Genomic DNA, 23,802 nt, shown 5'->3' with positions numbered 1-23,802 from the left:
TTATCATGTTACTGTTTGCTCAGTCATTATCTAGCATACCTGCTGTGTAAATAGCTGTTAAGATCACATGACATTCGGTAAAATACGGAAGTGCGAGCTAACCTTTTGGTAAATCCCACCCCCAAACATCAACTGATAAGTGGTAGTTTTCTTCTTTTTTTTTTCTCGTTTTTTTTAACTGTTCTTTTGATTATCAAATGCTATTAATTTTTAACATGTATTATTATTTATACTATTGATTAACACAGGTAATTTGGGTTATAAAAGTGGAATAGGCCTAGAAAAAGCTGAAACCTGTTGTCTATGCAATTCTGGGCTTAGCTGATCCATCAAAGCCTATTTTAATTTTTATTTTGAATAGATAGGTCAAACTCATGGTTATGATTAAAATTGGCACCTTTATTCATTAACACTAATGCAACGAGCACAGTGCAGGTCACTTTAATAGCAGGCCGCATGGATTATGCAGCACCTTAGTCTTTATGGACTCTTTATGGACTCTTAGACAGCCCATCATTTATTTTCTCAAGGATTAGACTGATTTAAGCTATTTGATGTGGGGGAGCCATGGTTATCTAAAATGGCCAGTTTTTATTGTAGTAGCTCACTACCAGAACTTTACAACTGTATTTTTATATAAAATAAATCTTATCTTTATATAAGATAAAAAAGAAATGATCTGTACCTTCTCAACCAGCATTCCAAGAGTCCAAGCTGTATACATTTGAATGCTTATTGGATTTAAGCATATCAGGTGAGCATATATACCAAGGTGTGCATAATTATTAGGCAGCTTCTTTTCCTTAAACAAAATGGTCCCAAAAAAAGAAATAGCTTTCAAAAATAAAAAAAACTGAGGTGTGATCACAGAACCATCCAACGTTTTGTTGCAAATAGTCATGTCAATAGTCAATAGACAAGGTGCATGAAACATGTTGAGAAATAAAAGACACAAATTAACTGCTATAGATTTGAGAAGAAACAAATGTAAAGCTACCAGAAACCCATTATCCTCTAGTGCCGTCATATTCCAGAACTGCAACCTACCTGGAGTTGCCAGAAATGTGAGGTTTTTAGTGCTCAGAGACAAGGTCAAAGTAAGTAAGGCTGAAACCCAATCACCACAGAACAAGACACATGAGTTAAAACATCAAGACTGAGCCAAGAAATATCTGAATACAGATTTTTCAAAGATTTTATGGACTGATGCGATGAAAGTGACTCTTAACGGGCCAGATGGCTGGACACGTGGATGGATCAGTAACTGGCACAGAACTCCACTTTGACTCAGATGCCAGCAAGGTGGAGGTAGGGTAGTGGTATGGACTGGTATTGTAAAGATAAGACCTTTTTGTTTTTGAAAAAGATAAGACCTTTTTGTTTTTGAATATGGACTCAAAATCAACTCACAAACCTACTGCCAGTTTTTAGAAGACATTTTCTTCAAGCAGTGGAACAGGAAAAAGTCTCCATCTTTCAAGATCATGCTATTTATGCACGACAATGCTCTATCGCATGCATCAGAGTACTCCACTGCATGGCTTGCCAGTAAAGGCTTTAAAGATAAAAGAATAGTGACATGCCAAAAGATGTTTCTTTTAGAAATATATTTATTTCCATAAAATATATTTGCTTTTAGGGGAAATATAACTGATGTAAAGCATGTTATTAAAAAATATATGTTTGTAATCTGCCTAATACTGTGAAGTTCACCCTTGTGCTACAAAACAGCTCAAAACAGGCAAATTATTCAAAACAGCATTCATTTTTACCTTACAGAAAGTCCCTTAATGATATTCAGCTGTCATTTCCGTTGTCTGAGCTAAGCTTTTTGTGGAGTTTTGTTGGCATCACTAAATGCAAATTATGCATGTGCCCAGTAATTTGTGACTGGCATTTGTCAGCATATACAGGAGCAGTAGGGGTTTTAGCTTGATTCATTTTGCATAAAGTAAAAAAATATTCAGGAGAAAGTCTCCAATGTCTCTTTCTAACTAAAATAGAAGAACAGAATGCATAGACAGAATACTATTTAATAAATAAAGATGATGTACGTATATACGATGAAATACAAGCAATATTCCCTCAATTCCCTGTCCCTTCCTACACACACTATAATGCAGTTGTAGCATCATATAAACATACTGTCTCACACTGTGAGACTATTTCTTCCCACGAGCTATAAGAATGCTGAACAAAAGCACAATGTCCTCCTTGAACAATAAACTGCATTGCACATAACCTTTTGTGCTGTAGTTTATATACAGCACTCGACAGTTTTCCTTGTTTTACTACACTATACACAATATACCTAGTCTTTTTTAACAAGTTTTATTAAGCTCTTTAATTTAGGGATTTCACTCAATTAATTAATTTAGGGATTTCACTCAACTTTATTTTTATTTTTTTTCCAATTCCCATCCACCATCTAGCTCTTCCTTAATGCATGACAGCAACAAAACAGCGATGGTGAAGGCTGGCACATTTCCTTTAAGACATGTGATGCCAGCCACCACTTCTTTTTTTTCTTAAGCTCAGAGAACAGTGTTAACATTCTTCAAGAAAAGCAATAATTGCCCTTTTGAACTTAAGAATAATACTGTTTCTCATTCCCTAAGACAGTTTATAGCAAAGGTTTAATTTAATACATTTATTTGAACTTACCTTGAGCTGGACAAGGTTAACAGATTTCAATGAGTTGAAAAGACACATACATATAATCTTGCAGTATGTTAGGTGATTCCAGAAATACGTTTTTCTGCATTTGGACTTATGAGGAAAAAAGAAATAAAAGTTGCTTATAGAGATTTTGTAGCCATTTATTTGTTTTCTACAGTGTTATGCATGAACCAATCTCTACAGAACTAAGAACATGTTCAACTTTCAGAATAGAAAAAAATTGACACTCGAGATCAATGTGGATGGTACGACTTAGAAAATATGACCATGGATTTGAAATGGAATTATCATAAACATTTCTGCTACAGTAGTCTAGGACAATGTCACAGACAGTTTTGCACTCAAGACTCAAGTCTCAAATGTGAACCTAACCCTAACCCTCAAAACTGTAATGAATTAATATTCTTTGTCAGTTAGATGAAAGTCGGTTCTCTTTCGGATATGGTTTTTCTTCCTAATATTGCCTTTCTTTGCCACTGTCACCACTAGCTTACTCAGGATGGATAAAGTCGTAGAAACAACTATATGAATTTTTAATTCATAATCCTAATTAATTATTGTAAAGCTATTTTATGACATTGTCCAATGTTAAAAGTACTGTACAAAAAAAAAAAATTAACTGATTTTGAAATCTATGTATACTCTTGAATGGACACAGTACACAAGCAAGCAGGAGTCCAGTTGTTCTATACCCCAGTGCAGTAGAAATTTGACATGGCAGTAGCATAACAGAACACAATATCACACACCCAGGTAATTAGTATGGCAAACACGTGAATGAGGTGTTACCTCTTATGCCCAAAACCCAAGCTTTGGCTAAAGGCAGCTATTATGCCACTGGTTGGATGAGTTTCATTTTTGAATGTGTGCTGTCTATACTCAAGTATCCCTATTACATTCAAATGAACAGTAAATAAAGTTCCTGATTATAGTATTAGTCAGCAACTGCACAAAGAACTTTCCAAGAGAGAAACTGTAGAGTATCTCTGGGTTGTATACGAGTTAGGTTAGACAACTTTAATAATCAAAGAGATGCTGCTTTCCTGTATTTGTCAGCTATTATTGATTTGTTTAAAGGACATGCAATTACCTACAGTAAATTGGTTAATTTGAACTAACCATGAGTGGATGTCAAAAATGATCATTTACTAAAAGCTCTTTCCTGTGTTCTCATCCTGAAATTAAATCACTGAGAGCAGTGATGCAGGAAACAGGGGAACTGTATACTTGTTTAAAGCTCTAACTCACAGAGCACTTTAACTTTGTGTCAGTAAATCTTTTTTTATGGAATTGTATTGGTACCATTATTTACTGATGTACAAACTGGTTAAGATATGCTGTTTTATTTGTACAATTCTTTTTTATTATTATTTATTTATTTTTATGGCTAGACAACTGGCTAGTCAACTTGCTATACATTTGATAGTATTTTCCAAAAGTGGTCTAAGGAAAGTCCACCGAATTCCCCAGACCTCAAACAGATCAAGCATCTGTGAGATGTGATTTTCAACCTCCCTTTCAAGCCAAGCAGATTGTATGTATGCGGTATTACATCTTTTTCATTTTGCCCTGCAAACAAATACCTTATACCCAGAGATCACAAGCATAGTGTAATGATGCAGTTTTTATTCAACAGGCAGCAATATTCAAATCATCATGTAATAATCATTATCAGAAACAGGCAAAGATCAACAGGCAATGAACAAAACTGAGTCGACAAAACCAAAATCAGTAAGAAACACAGAATGATAACAAATCCAACACGTAAATCAGAAAGTCTCCGTAAGTCTGTGGAAAAAGTTGCACGTGCCCTGACACATAGCTTGTGTCTCATGTAACAACCAAAATGCTCTTACCTTATCTTTAACAAAATAAAGACTTTTAATAAAAAAAAAAATGCTTAAATCTGTCATACTTCATTTGGTTTATATAATGAATGCTGGCTTACAACACAATTCTGTAAGAAGATCTTGAATCAGCTCCACTATGCACAGAAAATCAAAGCAAGATCTGACATAAATTAGAGCAGGGGTCACCAACCTTTTTGACACCGAGAGCTACTTCTTGGGTACCAACTAATGTGAAGGGCTACCAGTTTAATACACACTTCTGAAATTTACCTTTAATTATATGTTATTATTAATAATTAATTATATTTATCCATGTCAAAGTGAACCCAGCCATTAGGGGGGCACAAGCCAGTGTACTCTTAGTGCCGGTCCCAAGCCCGGGTAAATGGGGAGGGTTGCGTTAGGAAGGGCATCCAGCGTAAAACATGTGCCAAATCAAATATGCGGATCACAAATGAGAATTTCATACCGGATCGGTCGAGGCCCGGGTTAACAACGACCGCCACAGGTATCGTTAGCCGACAGGGTACCGGTGGAAATTGGGCTACTGTTGGCCGAAGGAGGAGAAGGAGAGGAGGAAGGCGTCTACAGAGACGGCAGAAAAAAGGAGCAGTGTAGGAGAGTAGAGGTTCGGGTTGGTACTTTAAATGTTGGTACTATGACGGGTAAAGGGAGAGAGATAGCTGATATGATGGAGAGGAGAAAGGTAGATGTGTTGTGTGTTCAGGAGACCAAGTGGAAAGGGAGTAAGGCCAGGAACATTGGAGGTGGGTTTAAACTGTTTTATCATGGTATGGATGGGAAGAGAAATGGTGTAGGGGTGATTCTGAAGGAAGCGTACAGTAAGAGTGTAGTGGAGGTGAAGAGAGTTTCTGATAGGGTGATGATCGTGAAGGTGGAAGTTGAAGGGATGATGATAAATGTCATCAGTGCCTATGCTCCACAAGTTGGCTGTGAGATGGAGGAGAAAGAAAGATTCTGGAGTGAATTAGATGAAGTGGTAGATGGTGTACCTAGGAAAGAACGATTGGTGATTGGGGCAGACTTTAATGGGCATGTAGGTGAAGGGAACAGAGGTGATGAGGAGGTGATGGGTAGGTATGGTTTTAAGGAGAGGAATGTGGAAGGGCAGATGGTGGTAGATTTTGCTAAAAGGATGGAAATGGCAGTGGTGAACACGTATTTTAAGAAGAAGGAGGATCATAGGGTGACGTATAAGAGTGGAGGAAGGTGCACACAGGTGGATTATCTTCTGTGTAGGAGATGCAACCTGAAGGAGATTGGAGACTGTAAGGTGTTGGCAGGGGACAGTGTAGCTAGACAGCATCAGATGGTGGTCTGTAGGATGGTTTTGGAGGTGAAGAAGAAGAGGAGGAAAGTAAGGTTTGAAAGAAGAATAAGATGGTGGAAACTGAAGGAGGAAGAGTGTAGTGTGAGGTTCAGGGAAGAGGTCAGACAGGGGCTCGGTGGTGGTGAAGAGGTGCCGGATGATTGGGCAACTACTGCAGGAGTGATGAGGGAGGCAGCTAGAAAAGTACTTGGTGTGACATCTGGAAATAGAAAGCAAGACAAGGAGACGTGGTGGTGGAATGAGGAAGTGCAGGAGAGCATTAGGGGAAAGAGGTTGGCAAAACAGAAGTGGGATCGACAGAGTGATGAGAAAAGTAGGCAGGAGTACAAGGAGATGCGGCAGCAGGTTAAAAGGGATGTGGCGAAAGCCAAGGAAAAGGCATATGAGGAACTGTATAAGAGGTTGGGCACTAAGGAAGGAGAAAAGGATTTATACCGATTGGCCAAGCAGAGGGACCGAGCTGGGAAGGATGTACTGCAAGTTAGAGCAATAAAGGATGGAGAGGGAAATGTGTTGACTAGTGAGGAGAGTGTGTTGAGAAGATGGAGGGAGTATTTTGAGCAGCTGATGAATGAAGAAAATCAGAGAGAGAGAAGGTTGGAGGATGTGGAGTTGGTGAAACAGGATGTAGATAGGATTAGTAAGGAGGAAGTGAGAGCAGCGATTAAGAGGATGAAGAATGGAAAGTCGGTTGGACCAGATGACATACCGGTAGAAGCGTGGAGATGTTTAGGAGAGATGGCAGTGGAGTTTTTAACCAGATTGTTTAACAGGATTCTGGAAGGGGAGAGGATGCCTGAGGAATGGAGAAGGAGTGTGCTGGTACCGATCTTTAAGCATAAGGGAGATGTGCAGACCTGCAGTAACTACAGGGGAATTAAGTTGATCAGTCACACCATGAAGTTATGGGAAAGAGTAGTGGAAGCCAGGTTGAGAGAAGAGGTGACCATCTGTGAGCAACAGTATGGTTTCATGCCGAGGAAGAGCACCACAGATGCCTTATTTGCTTTAAGGATGTTGATGGAGAAGTATAGAGAAGGACAGAAGGAGCTGCATTGTGTATTTGTGGATTTAGAGAAAGCGTACGACAGGGTGCCGAGAGAGGAGTTGTGGTATTGTATGAGGAAGTCAGGTGTGTCAGAGAAGTATGTGAGGGTGGTGCAGGACATGTATGAGGACAGTGTGACGCCAGTAAAGTGTGCAGTAGGTACGACAGACTGGTTCAGGGTGAAGGTTGGACTGCATCAAGGATCGGCCCTGAGCCCTTTCCTGTTTGCAGTGGTGATGGACAGGTTGACGGACGAGGTCAGACAGGAGTCTCCCTGGACTATGATGTTTGCAGATGATATTGTGATTTGTGGTGAGAGTAGAGAGCAGGTTGAGAAGAGCCTGGAGAGGTGGAGATATGCGCTGGAGAGAAGGGGAATGAAAGTCAGTAGGAGTAAGACAGAGTACATGGGTGTGAATGAGAGGGAGGGCAGTGGAGTGATGCGGTTGCAGGGAGAAGAGGTGGAGAAGGTGGAGGAGTTCAGGTACCTGGGGTCAACAGTGCAAAGTAATGGAGAGTGTGTTAGGGAAGTAAAGAAAAGAGTGCAGGCAGGGTGGAGTGGGTGGAGAAGAGTGACAGGAGTGATTTGTGATAGAAGAGTATCTGCAAGAATGAAAGGGAAAGTTTATAGGACTGTGGTGAGACCTGCGATATTGTATGGATTAGAGACAGTGGCATTGAGTAAAAGACAGGAGGTGGAGCTGGAGGTAGCAGAGCTGAAGATGTTGAGGTTTTCGTTGGGAGTGACGAGGATGGACAAGATTAGAAATGAGTTTATTAGAGGGACAGCACATGTAGGATGTTTTGGTGACAAGGTGAGGGAGGCGAGATTGAGATGGTTTGGACATGTGCAGAGAAGGGACATGAATTATATTGGTAGAAAAATGCTGAAGATGGAGCCACCAGGTAGGAGGAAAAGAGGAAGGCCAATGAGGAGGTTCATGGATGTGGTGAGGGAAGACATGCAGGTAGTTGGTGTAAAAGAGGCAGATATAGAGGACAGGGTGGTATGGAGACGGATGATCCGCTGTGGCGACCCCTAATGGGAGCAGCCGAAAGAAGAAGAAGAAGATATTTATCCATGTCAAACTCAATTGCACAGGGGGCAAAACTCAAAGCACACTTTAGGTCGTGGGCCGAACAGGATAAACATTTATTTAAGACACTAAAACCATGTTTATTTAACCTAAATATGAATAAAAAAAGACAGAAATATTATTCCAGAATAAATAAACTTTAAATAACTTAAAATATTTTACTCTGCATAAAAATATGCATATCTCCTGTCAAACACCAGTCGTCTCACAGCTTCATCATGCAGCTCTTCAGAAACTCTCCCTCTGTAAATAACCAGCTGATTTTTCCTCTGCTTTCACATCAGCTTCACTTTGTGATTTTGCTCTGGTGAAACACGTCTGCTTCCCATGGGCTCACCACCTGCAGGAGAGACCGTAAGGGACAGTGCTGTGAGTATTGGGCAGCAGTCGAAGGCGGGGGCCTGCTTAGACTGCTGCCCCCGTGACCCGAATTACAGATAAGCGGGAGAAAATGAATGAATGAATGAATGAAACACGTCTGCTGAAATGTCAGATTCTTCTTTAACTCTTCTGCTTTCTGTATCATCTGCTCTGCTCTTAGATTCGATTCGATTCCTTAATTACAGCCACATTCTCTCCACTAATAAAACACACGGGTTTACCGGCAGTGTCAGTAAACATCTACTCAGAATCCCATCGGTTTTGAAAGGCTCTGTTTTCAGAATTACAAAATGTCTACTCAACGTCCAGAGCTGGAACAATTGCACTGAACTAAAGAGAGAAATAAGATGGATTTTCTGGCATTCTGCTGTGTTATGTTAATGTTTGAATTTGCAATCTTAAAATCATACTGATTACACATATCTATCTTTCTAGCTCCTCTATGAGCACGAGATTATTGATTTGTGTGATTATAATGTTACACATTCGAAAAAATGATTAAAGATGATTGCGCAAGCCTCAGAGTGCGTGACCGGTATTTTCTCGTGCTGGAGAAGACTATGGATTATTTTGCTGTTGGCTTCGTTATTTGTAAGTATAATTTTTTTTTTTGTAGATTAGAATGTACATACTGTCAAAGAATGTGAATATTATAATGCTCAGTAAAGTATGCAACGGCACTGAAGGTTATGCGAAGTGACTTGTCCCAAGTGTGACTTCTCTTAAATCCTTTTTTTCTATTAAGATGACGAGTCAAGTGAAGTGTATCCCATAATTTCCCTACATGCAAAATAGTTGAATACACAGCCACTTGTCTTAACTTGTCTTAACTTAACTTTAGATGCATGCGTTAGCTTAGGCCAGCGGCTCTCCCGCAGCCCCACCACTGCTAGACCAATCTTTGTGTGGCGTTACGCCGTTTTATAACCCCACAGTGAGCCAATGGTTGCGTCTGTAATGAAACCCTCAAACATCATGAAATGTGACGCACATGATTAACAGATTATTTGAAAGACACAATAAAGCACGCCTTAGATTTTGAATTGATTGATCTTTGTCTTTTGTGAAATCTTATCTATTTATTTTCTATAAGTAATGTTTCTAATCCAGTGTTCCCCAAATGTATTCTGAAGATACAGTAATAAATTTTCAAACCATTCGCCAACATTATTTTCATAATGTGGTATATTTAAACAGTTTTAGATAAATATATTTAAACATGTTTAAAAATGACTTGAGTTTATGCCCAATGTGGTAGTTTTCACTGTATAGTACCCAACTGACATGCGTGTAGTCAAAAGATACATTTTATTGAATAAGGTTGAAATTCTATAATACATGGAAAAAGCTGCTTAATCACACATACAAAAGACACAGTAAACAGGACTCTCCAAAGCCAGAAGCATGAAAAATCGTAAGTCGAAAAATCGTAACTCGGGGACCTGTATATTTAGTACAGCATCTTTGCCCGTCACAAAAGCAGTTGTTTGGTACCAATTCCAAAGTCACAATTTTCAAGTTGAGGAATTTATTGTTGATGAGCCTTCCACTACTTTATGTGCTAATCCACTGGGCATAGACATTTCCAATGAGGGGCCTCTTGATACTGCATATAAACGTAAACAGTGCTACACATCTCATTTTGCTGTTTAGAACCGGTCGAGTACATCCTAGAAATACAGAACAGGACATTTCAATATATTCCTATTTTAAAGTCTTTGCAAAATCTGCTCAGTCATTATGGTGTCCATGAACATCTTGACATTCAGACACCTGCAGACCATGAATTGTCTGGTCTTAAGTATTACCGAACCATAAGAGATGGTACTGTCACCAAGCAGTCCAGAGTACTGGAAGCAAAATCAGTTTCTTTCTGGAGGAGATTTGAGAAAAGTCATTGATCTTTATGTTGACGATTTTGAGGTATGTAACTCACTTGGGACATCTCAGAAAAAAGCACAAACTTTGTGGTGTGTATTGGGTCTCGGGTAATTTTTCACGGGGTTTCCATTCAACCCTGTCCTTATCTATTTAGCTGTTCTTAGCAAATCTGATGATGTAAAGACCTATGGCTATGAAAAATTGTTGGAGCCTCTTTTGCAAGACCTACAAGTTTTAGAACAGCATGGTGTCTTTATTTCTCACCTTGGAACTGTCTAATGTGTAATAGCGGACAACCTTGGTGCTCATGCAAAAGGTGGATTTGTTGAGAGTTTTTCTGCACTTTCACTGTGCAGATTTTAAACTGGACAAATGTCAGAATTTCAAACAACGGATGTTAAGTCGGGTGCTTTCCAATTTAGATCCACAGACGTCCATGATGCTCAGGTACAGACAGCACAGGTGAATGCAATGGTCTGCTTGGAGTCAAAAAGCAATGTGTTTTAACTAAGCACCTTTCACATTTTCATTTCAGTACTGGTACATACAATGATCTGATACAAATAATCTGTTGCTTCGGGCCTCTAAATATACTGTGGACAATGAGGTTTGAAGCTAAACATAGCTTCTTCAAGCAGGTTGCTCGTGATACAAATTGCTTAAAAAATCTAGCTTGTTCGCTAGCTATTAAACACCAGTTCATTTGAAATAGAGTTCATTATGTTTTATGTTTTAATTATGTTTTAAAGTGTAGTCATAAAGGTTCTGCAGGTATCGATTTAAAAAAGCGACATTGGATAAAATTATAGGTTCAGGGTTTTTTTGGGGGGTAAGTCTCTTGATTTGAACTTCAGTTTTTTTGGGCAGTTTCGAACTATTTTATATTTATTTATTTATATTTTTTATAAAAATGGTCAAACAGTAAAGCGCACTGCATTAATCGCATGTTATTAAAATTTGTGCCGTTAAAATTAATTAGCATTTTGACAGCCTTAATTAATATATTAATACAAAACTAATTAAAAATTGTTACCTAATGAATGTATCCAGGCTGAACATCCACTATATAGAACACAAGCAGAGAAAAGAGGATCATGATGATCAGGTGATCAGGAATGTCTCTGTTCTCAGTCATGTTTACATCACTGACTCCCTCTGTCTCATCCACTTTAACCCCAGAATATTTGCTGCCTTCTGCCACGCTTGTTGTTAGTTTCGTAAACTAGTCTATGTCTAAGGTGTGTGAGAGCCAAGAAATGATACACCAGTGGTGGTTTGAAAAAACAAGCAAAGACAGAAAATATATTGATGGGCTGAAAATGGACTGTGGTGAGAAGTAGAAATATTGACATTTTACCAAATTGATTAAAACTAAAGCAACGAGCCTGTTTTGAACATGTAGAAAGTACATTTGTGTAAAAATGTAATGAGTGAAAGTAAAATGTTGTCCAAAAAATACTACTTACGTACAGTAACGAAGTATTTGGACTTCATTACTTCTCAGCTCTGTGCACATGTTCACTAAATTCTACTTTTATGTGGAACATGCATATCCATAAAAGAATGAGAGAAATTGCCCAAATACAGGAGCACACAGCAAGAAACACCCAAGAAAAACTATAAGCTATAGCTAAGTATAACATCATCAAGCTATAATATCATCCAAAGTTGCTTTTCTAAAGTACTACTCAGGAAAATAAAAAAATTATTTGATTAATATAATGATCACGATGGCTTATTCTGTGTAGATTAATGGCAAAACAGTCAAATTAATACATTAATATTAGACATTTTCATGTATTGTATAATGCAAATAAACAGAGAACAGGCTGGTCTGTCTGTGCATTTCCGTAAGCCAAAAATAAATGCTTTAGCTGCTTATAAGGAAAATTGCCAGCAAAGACACTTGAAACATAATAATAATAAATATGTTATTATAATGACTGGTTACAATGTAGTTTTCCTCCTTTGTTTTTGTCTATAAGTTATTTTTATCTCACTTGACTGTATTTATTCCTTAGATTTGGAATGCTACCTGTTTTGTACTGGCATACAAGTGAATCAGAATGACTTTGACCTTTGCCTTTCTGCATTTTCTTTTACAATATTTCGTTATTTTACCATTTGTGTAGTTTTGTGACATTAAAATCAAACAAGCTTTATACTTTACAAAGGCTCAACATAAACAATAGTACCAAAAAAATTAGCATTTCAGAAGCTTGTGGAAAATCTTTGTTTAGGTTTTGGATTTAGCAAACATTTACACACCGTTTGGCTGAAAGATTAATAAATGAGACATTTAGTCACAATACAAATGAATCACAGTGTCTCACAGAAATCAGCTAAATGAATTACAATGAGATGAATAATTTAATGTTTACAAAAATAGACTACATAACAAGAAGCAAAACATTCAGTAGTAAATTAGATAACGGCATACTGTAAAATATTCAAAGTGCTACTTTTTACTACACAGTTTGATGTACATGGAGATTGTTTGCCCTGGAATTTGTTTTACTTTATAGAACAGTTCAACACTATGTTCAGAAACACATATTACGATTCATTTAGCTGTGCCACATAACTTATCCCTAATTCCACATCAGATTTATAAGGTTGTAGTTTTAAAACTATCAAATCTATTTGAATTTGGTATGTATTTGAGTTTCTATATGAATTCCTCACAATGAAAAATTTTAACGTTCATCATTTATTAAAAGTACTTCTAACCACAGAAGCTTTCGGCAAGCTCAAAATAAGGTCTTTGCCCTGTTTTAGTCCAAAGATCGAATTCAACATGAATGAACATTTACACTGGTGGTACTTTTACTATACATACAAACCTTGCATTTAATTTATTATTTTAAGTGTGCTGGTATTATCATAACTAAACAAGTTTTAATTTAAAAAACAATCCTTCACTTTTTTTTCTTTTTCCAAAATTTGATAATTTCCTTCAGCATTGCTTTTTTCATCCGATGTCAATTTCATACAAAACAAACATGATAAAAGATGTTTGTTTACAACTTTACCAAGAGGCACTTTATAAAGTTTTACAGTATAGCTCAGCCTACCTCTGAACTAGAAAATACACAAAAATGGGCTAAGTGCATGGCCGTGAGACAGAGAAAATGAATGAGGTCTGTGTAAATATTAATGCTATAAGTTCAGTGATGGTCTTTAGTCTGCTTTCTAAAGTAGATGTGCCACTTTGTTTTTAACATGTTTGTTCCAGTCGGAGAGATTTATGTCATTTTATGTTCATCTTCTCCGGTTCCGGTTGCTTAGTCTCTAATGTGACTGGTACTGTGTGAACGAGATTCACTTTCCATTATTATAGGTGGCTCAGTCAGCAATAAGTCATCTTCACCCAGTGTTGAGCTAAGTTCAGAGTTTACAAAGTTTGGGATGTTGAAATGAGCCAGAAAATCTGCTTCATTATCTTCCATCATATCCAGTTGAGTATTCTGGCCAATTACGCCACTGGTTTTCACCAGACCACTCAACTCATTGCTGTTTGATCGTGTGTGAGCTCTCCGGGCTCGGCTCAGAGTGGGTTCTCCTGCCTGCTCTTCTTCATTAATGTAGCAATTAAAGAGGAACCGAGATTCCTCAAGTAAGGATTGAGGTAAACCAGCTCTGGTGTTCTCTGGATCTCGGGGGCGGCCTAGTTCCTCCACACAGCTAGTCAGATGCACGCAATCCTCACACGGTTCAGAACTCCTGTGTAATAAATGATACTGGAATTAGCTATTTCACAGTACATTTCATTTGCTCTTAAGTAAATTGGCATTGTCATATGATTTTACACAACATAGACCATGATACATAAATAAAAAAAAGATTCATATATTTAAAAATAAATATATGTAAACATTCTGATGTACAGTAAAAATGTAAAGATTGTACATATGGGACTATAAATAACACTGCATACATTTATCTCTTTTGGTAGCTGATTTACAAGTGAGAAAAATCCAATCTGAAGCCAAAATGAAGTGCCATACAAGTATCTTTCAATTTTAAGAAGATACTTGTAGAAAGTCAAAAGAGTTAACGCTTTGTGCAATACCTAGAGCTCCAAGATACCATAACATTATACTAATATACGCACTGTTCATTGCACATTTGTTCAGTTATTTAATCAATCAATCAGGTGGCAGCAGCACAATGCAAAAAAAAAAAAAAAAACAGTGAATGACAGTTCTGTGGGTGGAAATGCCTTGGTGATGAGATAATTCGTTGACCACAGTTGTAAAGAGTGATTACTAGTTATTGCAATAGCTCAAACTAATTTGGTGATTTTTCTTTGACCTCTCATTAACAAGGCATTTCCACCCACAGAACTGTCACTTTTTTTCCTTTTGCACCATTCTTGGTAAACTCTAGGGGGTGTTCAGCAGTTTCTGTGAACAATAAATGCCTTGTATCTGCATAATTTCCTTTGCGTAGTACATCTTGTGCCATAGTGAGTGGAAGTGTATGAATAAAAAATATATCTATTTAAATAAAAAATACATTTAAAGAGTTTCTAAATGAAATTACAAATTTAAGTGATATTTAATGCAACAATGTATTAAAAAGGTAAAAGAACAACCTACCCTAGACCATAATATGACCACCAAAATCTTCCATATATTGTATTTTGATATGTAATGGCAGACTTAAACTGTGAATTCCTTTCAAATTGCTTAGTATTTTTTTTGTGTACTGTTTAGTAATATTGCTTATACCCAAGTGCTGTTGAATTCTTTATAATAATATGTGGATTAATAATCTGTAACAGCATGGCTACCGATAATAGATCTGGCTGGAGTATAACTGATTTATATTGATGTGTTCATTGTAATGCATTATCCTTCCTATAGTTTGTACAGTTAATAATCTATCACAGTCTGCATCATAATCCTCACAGTCTGCAAATTTTTACTTAAATAAAACAGATAAAAAAAAAAACGAGCAGTTGTTCATGTTTGTTTCTCTGTAACATTAAAAATGTAGTGGGCTTTTTTTTTTTTTGTATTAATAACAAAAAGAGACCAAAAATCGAGAGTGGTGAGATTTTGAATAATGTTGTAACGACACTGATAACTAGAACAAACTTGCAGATGTTCCATAACATTATATAGAAATAAAACTATGAATGCATGTCATTTGTTAATAAATAAAAATGTGTACTTCAATCTGGTGTGCCAGTTTAGCGAATCAGATGTAAGATTACATATTTAATGATTGATGTTTCTGTGTAACAGCTTGGATAAATTAGGGTGTCTAATTTGTGTCTGATTTACAACATGCACATTTAGTAATTGGCACATCAGGATTAATTACATATTATTCTATCAGGGAAGGGGTCATGGATGAGTCATGAGGCAAAAGCCCTTCTTTTTCAGTGAATGTGGAAAAATAAGAATCAATGATGAGATAATGTAGAAGTGCCCTTATGCCTGCTTTAGTGAGACAAATTTCATCTGTATGTGCTGATCCTGTAGAAAAAATCAAAAGCCCCCTGGCCGCTTACATTTGAAGGTATATAAAGGTTTATATAGAGGTAAAGATTGATCAAACAAGGCTGGTAAAGAGGCTTTAGATTTACAATATTTTTCAGCCTATGTGTTCTTGTAATTGCAAAAATAGTAATTCAATTTACTATTACTTTATAATATATATTTTTATTTATAATATATAATCTATTATATTCTAGATTATTACTGACTATTAATTCGACTACTCATTGAAAATGTGTTTGATCCTGTAAATATTTTTATAATATAAAAAATCTAATGTTAAATAAACTTTCTTAAGCTGCATGAAGCTTGATATCTGTCTTTTGTTTTGTTTATTCATAAAAAAATAAAAATAAAAAAAAGCCCAGAGAGTTTTGCAGCTGCTTGTGTTTGCCTTTCTGTTTCTGAAGCTTTAAACTATTCTCAGCTCAGTGCCACACTCCGGGTGCATACATTACAGATAAAAAGCTAGCATTTACTTTGAACAATTTTGCAAGTGCTTTATACTGGATCTAATTTTTCTTTTCTCCATCAGCAAAAACAAATGAAAGGACATGCTCTCTTTTCAAGCAACTTGCCAAGAATTGTGTGAAAACCTTGTCGGTCTTGATTGAATATCACTCGCACCTAAAAAAAGACCATCCAAGGTCAACATTTAAAGCTTCCCCTATTTCTGATTATCTCACTGAACATTGTTTCTTATTACATAAAATGTATGAATTTTTTTTTGTGATTAGACCTAAGTCATATGCTATAGGTCTCCACTATGGAGGATGTGTGGAAACTTGTTTGGAGATCTTTTTGCTGTTGTTTATGTTATTGTTAATAAGAATGCAAAAATTATGACATTAATAAAAAAATGCAAAAAAAGTCATCATCTCCATGATTTACTTTTTTATTGTTACAGGCTTTTATATATATATATATATATATATATATATATATATATATATATATATATATATATATATATATATATATATATATATATATATATATATATTATAGGCAAAAAAAAATGTTGTTTGGAGATTTTATCTAGTCTTTGGTAGTCCTGTTGTATATTGTCAAGTCAGAATAAGATTACAACAGTCAGAAAACAGTAAAAGTACTTAAACATTGTCCTTCAATGACACATTTGTCACTTGGACTAGATGACATGTTGGTTACTAATAGAGAATGTATGGTTGGCATTTTCAATCAATAGTTAATCATGTCTGGACATGTTTTCAAGCAATCTAATTATACCAGTACAAATTGAACACATATTTTAGCCCAGTTGCAGCCCCTGCTTCATTTCCTTCCAGTGCCTCTCTTTGGCCATCTAAGATGATGAGATCTTCAAGGAACTACTCATGTTAGACCATAATATGCAAGCTGGGCTGAAAAGTGTAATCTATTTATGTGAGCTCCTATAACAGATTTCTTTGATTTAACAATCTGTACATCTCAGTAAATATTGCCACTCTTAAAGGTGGTGATCAAATGGTCGATTAAAAAACTTATAGGCTAATGTAATTTCCAGCCTCCTAGTCCCGAACAAGTCTAATAATTTGCAGCAAAATTTTTACTTTTAGAAGCACTCTGAATATGTTCTCTCAATACTAGGAGAGCTCATAATCTTCAGCATTCGATTGCAACCCCATTTTAATCACAACCATTTACAGGTGACCTTTTTATATCAGCTTGAAGTCTTGTTATAATAACATGGTCTGGATACATTCTGAGCTGTTTACCTTGTTTGTTTGTGTGTCGTAACACTTTTTTGCGCCGCAACGCTTTTTTGAACGCTTGTGTGCTTGCATGTCTATGCTAACTCGCGCTAGTTCCTGGGGCTCGTAAATGGACCTCGCAGTTGGTTTTGAGACAGCCTTGTCCCTTTCTCCTGCCTCACCTGCCAGGTCCAGCTCCCATTCACATGCTTGGAAGCATGCATGTTGGCGGTTTCTTCCCCAAGTGTCCCCATGTGACCCTAGATAGACCTGTCTTGGCTGGCCAATGAGCAGAGAGCGCATTCGTCCAGCAAGCTCGACATACGCTTTCTGCATCCTGCTTTACAACCTCCACGTTGTATTTGACCCGCCTCTTAGCCCCAAGGCGGCGTTGTACCGCTATGTCACGGGGCTGGAAGAAAGCGCTAATGGGCCAATGCCCTGGGTGGAGCAGACGCTGCTAGCTATGTCTCCCCTGGCATGGCATCTTCCCTTAAGACCCAGACATTGCCCACCAAGCCCCTGCATACCACGTCAGCGCTGGTGGGTAAGGCTTATGCTTTCATGGGGCTGCTCGGCAGGCACAGCCTCAACCACAACCCAGCATGTTCCATCATCGGGAAGTACAGAGAGAGGGATTTGATCAAAAAGTTCTGACATAAGACGCTCTGGGGACCCTGCTGGGAAAGGGCGTATTGCACCTCATTACATGGTGCCTGCCCCACCCCGGTACCCCCAGGGACCTGGTACAATAACCCTGCCACAGAATTTTATTTAGGGAATCGTAGCGGACCAGGAGAACTCGCAGCCTCCTTTGAAGCTCCTAGAGCTGCACCAAGGCATTTCCCTGGCTCTAGGGGTACCAGCGGTCAGTCTCGAAAAACTGATACCCTTAAGAGAATATCTGGCAGCCTGGTTATGTCGAACATGTCTCGGTGGTTCCTGCATACTGTAGACAGAGGTCATATGATTCAGTTAGGGTCTTATCTGCTCTGGTTTGACAACATTTGTCCCACCGAGCAGGCACTGGTCAGGGAACAAGAAGTAAACACTCTCCTGAAGAAGGAGGCCATCGAGGTGGTTCCTACATCAGACAGAGAATCCAGGTTCTACAGCCGGTACTTCCTAGTTTCCAAAAAAGACTGGTAGATTGCGTCCTATTCTAGATCTACGTCAGCTGAACGGCTCACTTTTGAGACCAGATTTAAAATGCTGACCCTCAAACAGGTCGTGTCTCAGATCAGATCTGAGGACTGGCTTGTCATCCATCCTCCGTTCTCTGAAGAAGTTCTCGGAAGTTCTCGGAAGTTCCTGAGGTTCGTTTTCAGGGCTGAAGCTTACCAATATTGGGTTCTTCCACAGTGAAGCATTAAGCTTCACTGTGAGGTTAAAATAGGGAGTGTAGAAAAGTGGAGAGTTTGCTTTATACAGCACAAAATAAAATCCAGGTATTTTATCCCTATTTGATATTTGTTTTATCCTATATATCCATGATTCCACCCTTTCCAGCTCTTTTGCTATTATTACGTTTTCTCATAAATTGCAACTTTTCACAAAAGTACAACTTTAAAAAGTAGGTTTCATATAATAATACTGTGCCTACATAGACTTTATCATAATTTGCCGCATGCTGTATGTCTCTGAAAAAGAAATGATTAATGAACTAATTTTTTTCAGATGGCCAAAGCCTCAATTCAGATCTTTATCTTATTGATGAGAAATACAGGATGTTGATCCAATTATAGTAGTTTTCTTACATTCGCAGTTAATTCATTAGCATTTATATATTTCAAACGCTTGAGATTTGGGACTCAAAATGAAAAGTGCTATATGTAAGCAAAAAAAAAAAAAACATTATGAAATTATAGTAAAAGAACCAATGATGAGATGTGATACATAGTGCACCCTCTTATAACAAAGATATTTGCCAATTGTATCAAATCTCAATACATCATGCTGCACTAGAAATGTTAATGCATTGCAACAAGCATATAACTATAAATTGTGAACTGAATAAAAACCATTATTATCAGAGCCAGGCTGTTAGAGAAAATGAATGTTTGCTGACCAGGTTGACTTCAGTTACCTTGTAGTATAAAAAAACAAATACTAGCTAATAATATAGCCATTTAATCATATTTAGAAGAGTTAGTACTGTCAACAAATGTTGCAGACATGCATCAAATTCATGTTTATGTGCTTTATGACCATATTTTTTAGATAATAAAAATGTGTTATGAGCTTGCTGCACAAACATCGTTAGGTGTTGGCTGTATTTTCTGCATCACCACAGGCCGATTTCCTGCTTTTCTGGGATCCGTGTTTGTACCTCCTATCAGACTGTGTAGATAAAATAAAAAAACACATTCAGTGTGTGTACTGCAGCAATTTTTTTGTGCATGATGAAACAGCTTTGTCTAAACATCATATAAATGTAGACTAAGTGGTTGGTCAGTTGTGGATCAGTCTCTGAGATTACACTCCCACATTCCTGGGGATGAGTGAAGGATACATAAGATATTGTGTGTGACAAGCTGGAATACACACACTGGAACATTTTGGCTTGCTATGACATCGGTGTCATAGAAAATTTGTGAGATTATTTGGATCATCAGGTGAAACACCAAGATTGATATTATGAACTTTATCTGAACTTTTGAATGCAAAAATTAAATAAAATTAAAAGCATCCTTAGCTGACAGGACTTTTGAGGTGAGAGAAAGTGTGACCAAATATGAGCTGGAAAACCACATGGGATTTGTTTTTTATCTGGGGGGCTTTTGTTTGACGTTTAGGGGGTATCAATACACTGAAACCGTTTATTTCCAGATTAGGTATGAGTACAGTTTTTGGAAATTAGTCATATTAGGTAGGTATTACACAAAAATGCAATATCATGGAAGATTTTTAGCTGTCTTTATCTGTGGTTGCTACCATGTAGTGCTAACAATGAACTCCTGCTGAGGTTAAGGCATTATTGTGTTTAAACAATATCTTTATAGAAAGCACAAGAGCTAAACCAATCTTTCTGCAAGCATGCTCATTACAAATACACAGAAGGTGCATTCTCTATAATATGTAGACCCACAATCGCTCTTGGCTTGCACAAGTCCAGGGAACCCTGCTCTTATTTTATTGCCATGCTTCAGTTGATACTGCCTTATCTGCTAAGACCACCAGCCTGATTACTTCTGTTGAAGATACAGAGTCTTAAACATTAAAAACACCATAAACTGTTTTAACATGTTCTTCGTATTGTAATAAGATGCTGCAATTGCTTCTCATGTGTATGTTATATATATATTACATAGCATAGGCTGCAATTTGCTTTGTATGCAGTTATTAATTGTAAAATATTCTGATCACGTCACATTTTTGGATTTTGATGTATTTTTTTTATAAATGTTCTAAAAAATAAATAAAAATGGCATCAGGATAATACCAAATGGTGATTATAATGTATTCCTAATTCAACAGCCCTATTTTTAAGATTTCTTTTTTTTTTTTTTTACTATGTTGTGTTCATTTCTTTCAGTCATTTATAGATTATATAGCTGGAGGTATGCACACACCTGACCAACATACCTATATGTGGACCTTCCACATAGTTGCTAAATACACTATTGTCTAGAATGTATTTTTTATGTTAGAGTGTTAAGTTCCCCTTTAACTAAACTAAGAAGTCCAAACATGCTCCTGTGCACAAATAGCAAGGTCCATAAAAATGTGACAAGATTGGTGTTTAAATAAATGAATCAATAAATCAGTAAATTAATAAATAAGTGTGTGGCACAGAGCCCTCTCTGTGTACAATGCCTTTTCGCCCAAAACCAGAGTCTTCTCCAATACAACACAAATCCCAATAGCCACACTACAAAATCTAGTACAAAGCTTTTCCAGAAGTGGATTCTGTTACAGTAAATCCATACTAAAGTCTGTAGTTTAGAATTTGTGTTCAAGGACACATATGTGTACACACATGTCTACTGTATAGTGTAAAAATGTTTTAATTCCAGTCTTTTTATTACATTTAAATTATTAGGTTTAAATTGTGTTTTCTTTTAAATAAAAGACAGTGCTTCAACACATGGTAATTTTTTATTAAAAATGGAAAGAAAACATAAGAAAGCTTAAACAGTTGTGAAGCCTGCTGTAGAATAACGTGCGCTTATGTTCTGTAATCATGCTTCACCTTGGTCTTCTTTAATGCACTGCAGAGATGTTGAAGTTTTGCATGCACTTTTGAAAAATTGAGTCATAGCTTATAACAATAAAAAAATATGATTCCATATTTTGAAATTATATCACAGTGAGTAAGAATTTACATTTTATGCAGGTTAGTTGAAGGTATTCTATTTGGATATTTATGCAGGCATGCTTATCATAAAAAAATGCTTACGCTCTGCAGCTGGGAGATTAGGCTGTAAATGTGTTTTTGCTGCAGACTGTGTGTGTCTAGTAGGGTGTGATCTCGGCTGTATGTTCATTCAGTTATTATACAGGTTAAATTAGTTACTTGACAACTGAACCCAATGTACTGTTAATATGTGGCAGGTTACAAAGTGTATACACACACAACCACACACACACACACACACACACACACACACAGCAAGAGCAGATAATGAGGCAAGTAGGTGGACACAGCACAAACAGTTATAAATATGATGGATATTATCATGAATGGGGAACTGTGCTTTTTTTGGGTCTCATTTTTTGGGTGTCATGGAAATTTTACTATGTAGACTTGCTGCCTACTGAAATATTGATTATAGAATGATTCGTTTCGATTACACATTCCTGAGGCTGAGTTGGTTCAAGCATACTAAAGGTTACTACTAAAGGTATGACTTACTCTGGATGTGGAGCTCCTGTCTTGGTCAGAAGAGTAAGCACGAAGAACATAAAAATGACAAACACTGCAAGACCCACCCAGAATCCAATTACAATGGAATCTGAAACATAACATTGAATTTAGAAATCATTGAAATACATGCTAGGAAGTGATAGATTCCAGTCTCATATTATTTGAGCTAGAACATAGTCACTGTGAATGACTGATTTAGATGTTTAAATGTGAATATGGACATAGTCTGCTGTGGGGTTAAGGTTATCACGTAACACCATGAAATCACTACTGCTACTGGACAACTTTCAGAACTGTCATGTTAGGATCTGATTAGATGTGTGTGGGAAGGACACAATCACTATCAAGCCTAAAAGTCTATTTGCAAAAAAAAAAAAAAAAAAAAAAAAGGAGGACTTACATTTGTGGGCTTTGAGTCCCTCGAAGGAAATTGGCTCTTCATCATCGTAGTACTCGTACCTCCATTCATAATCTGTGTGTGAAGCACCAGCAGTAGTGTTTAGGTGCTGTAACACAGGCATCTCTAACTGTACAATAACGAGGCAGGACTAAAGGAGTCTAGTTCGCAGGCCAGTCTCTTCGCTGATTATAATAAAATCGGACGCGTGTTTTCAGATAGTATTAGGTCTCTGACTGTGCGCAACTGCCTGCGGTACAGGGACTCGATTGACCCAGCATGCGAAGGCAGTTCTTTGCATATGTTGGTCCAAATCTGCTTTGTAATTCCTCCATTGTAATCATCCCCATAAAAAGATGAGGCAGATCCACTCGACTGTGCAAGATCCCGAGGCTTTGCGGTGTGCGCTCTGCCCCGGCGCATCTCCCACACCACTGCTATAACGGTCGTGAGTGACTCGCGCACGAGTCGGTTCTTTCTGAACGACTCTTTTGATAGCCCTACATGTGAATTGGAATTGCAAGCGAATCGGACCTTTTTGGCTCCTTTGTACCCTTAGTGTATTCTAAATAGCTTGTAGATTGTGGATAATTAAGTTTACATTCAAATGTCTAACAGTTTAAAAGTCAGTTAAAGTGGCAGCCTTAGGGGTCAATACAAATCTAATATGTCAGAAGGTTATTCATTCATTAATATGCAAAGTTTCTATCTACTAACACAATGACTTGTATGCTCCACATAATCTAATTCTAATAGCAACATGACTTTTAAGTCTTATTTCACAAAATAAACTTCTATTTGTTGATATGGGGAAGGTTTTTTTTTTTTTTTTCAAGACGTGTCTAACGTACAGAAAGGAGACTCCAGTTTCAGTCCGTATGAATTCCTGCATTAAAGAGTCTTTAGTATTTTTGCTATTCTATCTATATCTATATTTCCTTTTGTATATTTGTTGGTTTGGTTATTATTATTTTTTTGTCTTATGAATTTAATAGAGGCCTTAAAACACTACTTAGCATTCATGTCTTCTTA

General features: G+C 37.1%; 1 protein-coding gene across 1 annotated transcript; it reads right to left on the bottom strand.

Annotated features, from left to right (window-relative positions):
* Window positions 1-11,164: 11,164 nt before the first annotated feature.
* On the bottom strand, window positions 11,165-23,250 carry mrap2a (melanocortin 2 receptor accessory protein 2a). The gene is made up of 4 exons (XM_083540997.1): window positions 22,774-23,250; window positions 22,362-22,461; window positions 11,764-14,010; window positions 11,165-11,474 (listed from the first exon to the last, which is right to left on the bottom strand). The coding sequence occupies exons 1-3, from the start codon at window positions 22,892-22,894 to the stop codon at window positions 13,572-13,574; spliced, it is 660 nt and encodes a 219-aa protein (XP_083397123.1). The 5' UTR covers window positions 22,895-23,250; the 3' UTR covers window positions 11,165-11,474; window positions 11,764-13,571.
* Between the last annotated feature and the right edge of the window lie 552 nt (window positions 23,251-23,802).

The sequence above is a fragment of the Silurus aristotelis genome (genome assembly GCF_946808225.1).
Source record: "Silurus aristotelis genome assembly, chromosome: 1".
Taxonomy (NCBI): Eukaryota; Metazoa; Chordata; class Actinopteri; order Siluriformes; family Siluridae; genus Silurus; species Silurus aristotelis.
This window is presented reverse-complemented; position numbering and strand designations above follow the sequence as displayed.

Excerpts from the sequence above, each read along its gene's own strand:
- mrap2a (XM_083540997.1), bottom strand. The coding sequence starts at position 22,894 with ATGCCTGTGTTACAGCACCTAAACACTACTGCTGGTGCTTCACACACA. Across the intron at positions 22,462-22,773 it reads GGGACTCAAAGCCCACAAAT|ATTCCATTGTAATTGGATTC; the intron begins GTAAGTCCTCCT and ends GTTATGTTTCAG. Across the intron at positions 14,011-22,361 it reads ACAGGAGCTCCACATCCAGA|GAGTTCTGAACCGTGTGAGG; the intron begins GTAAGTCATACC and ends TTTATTACACAG.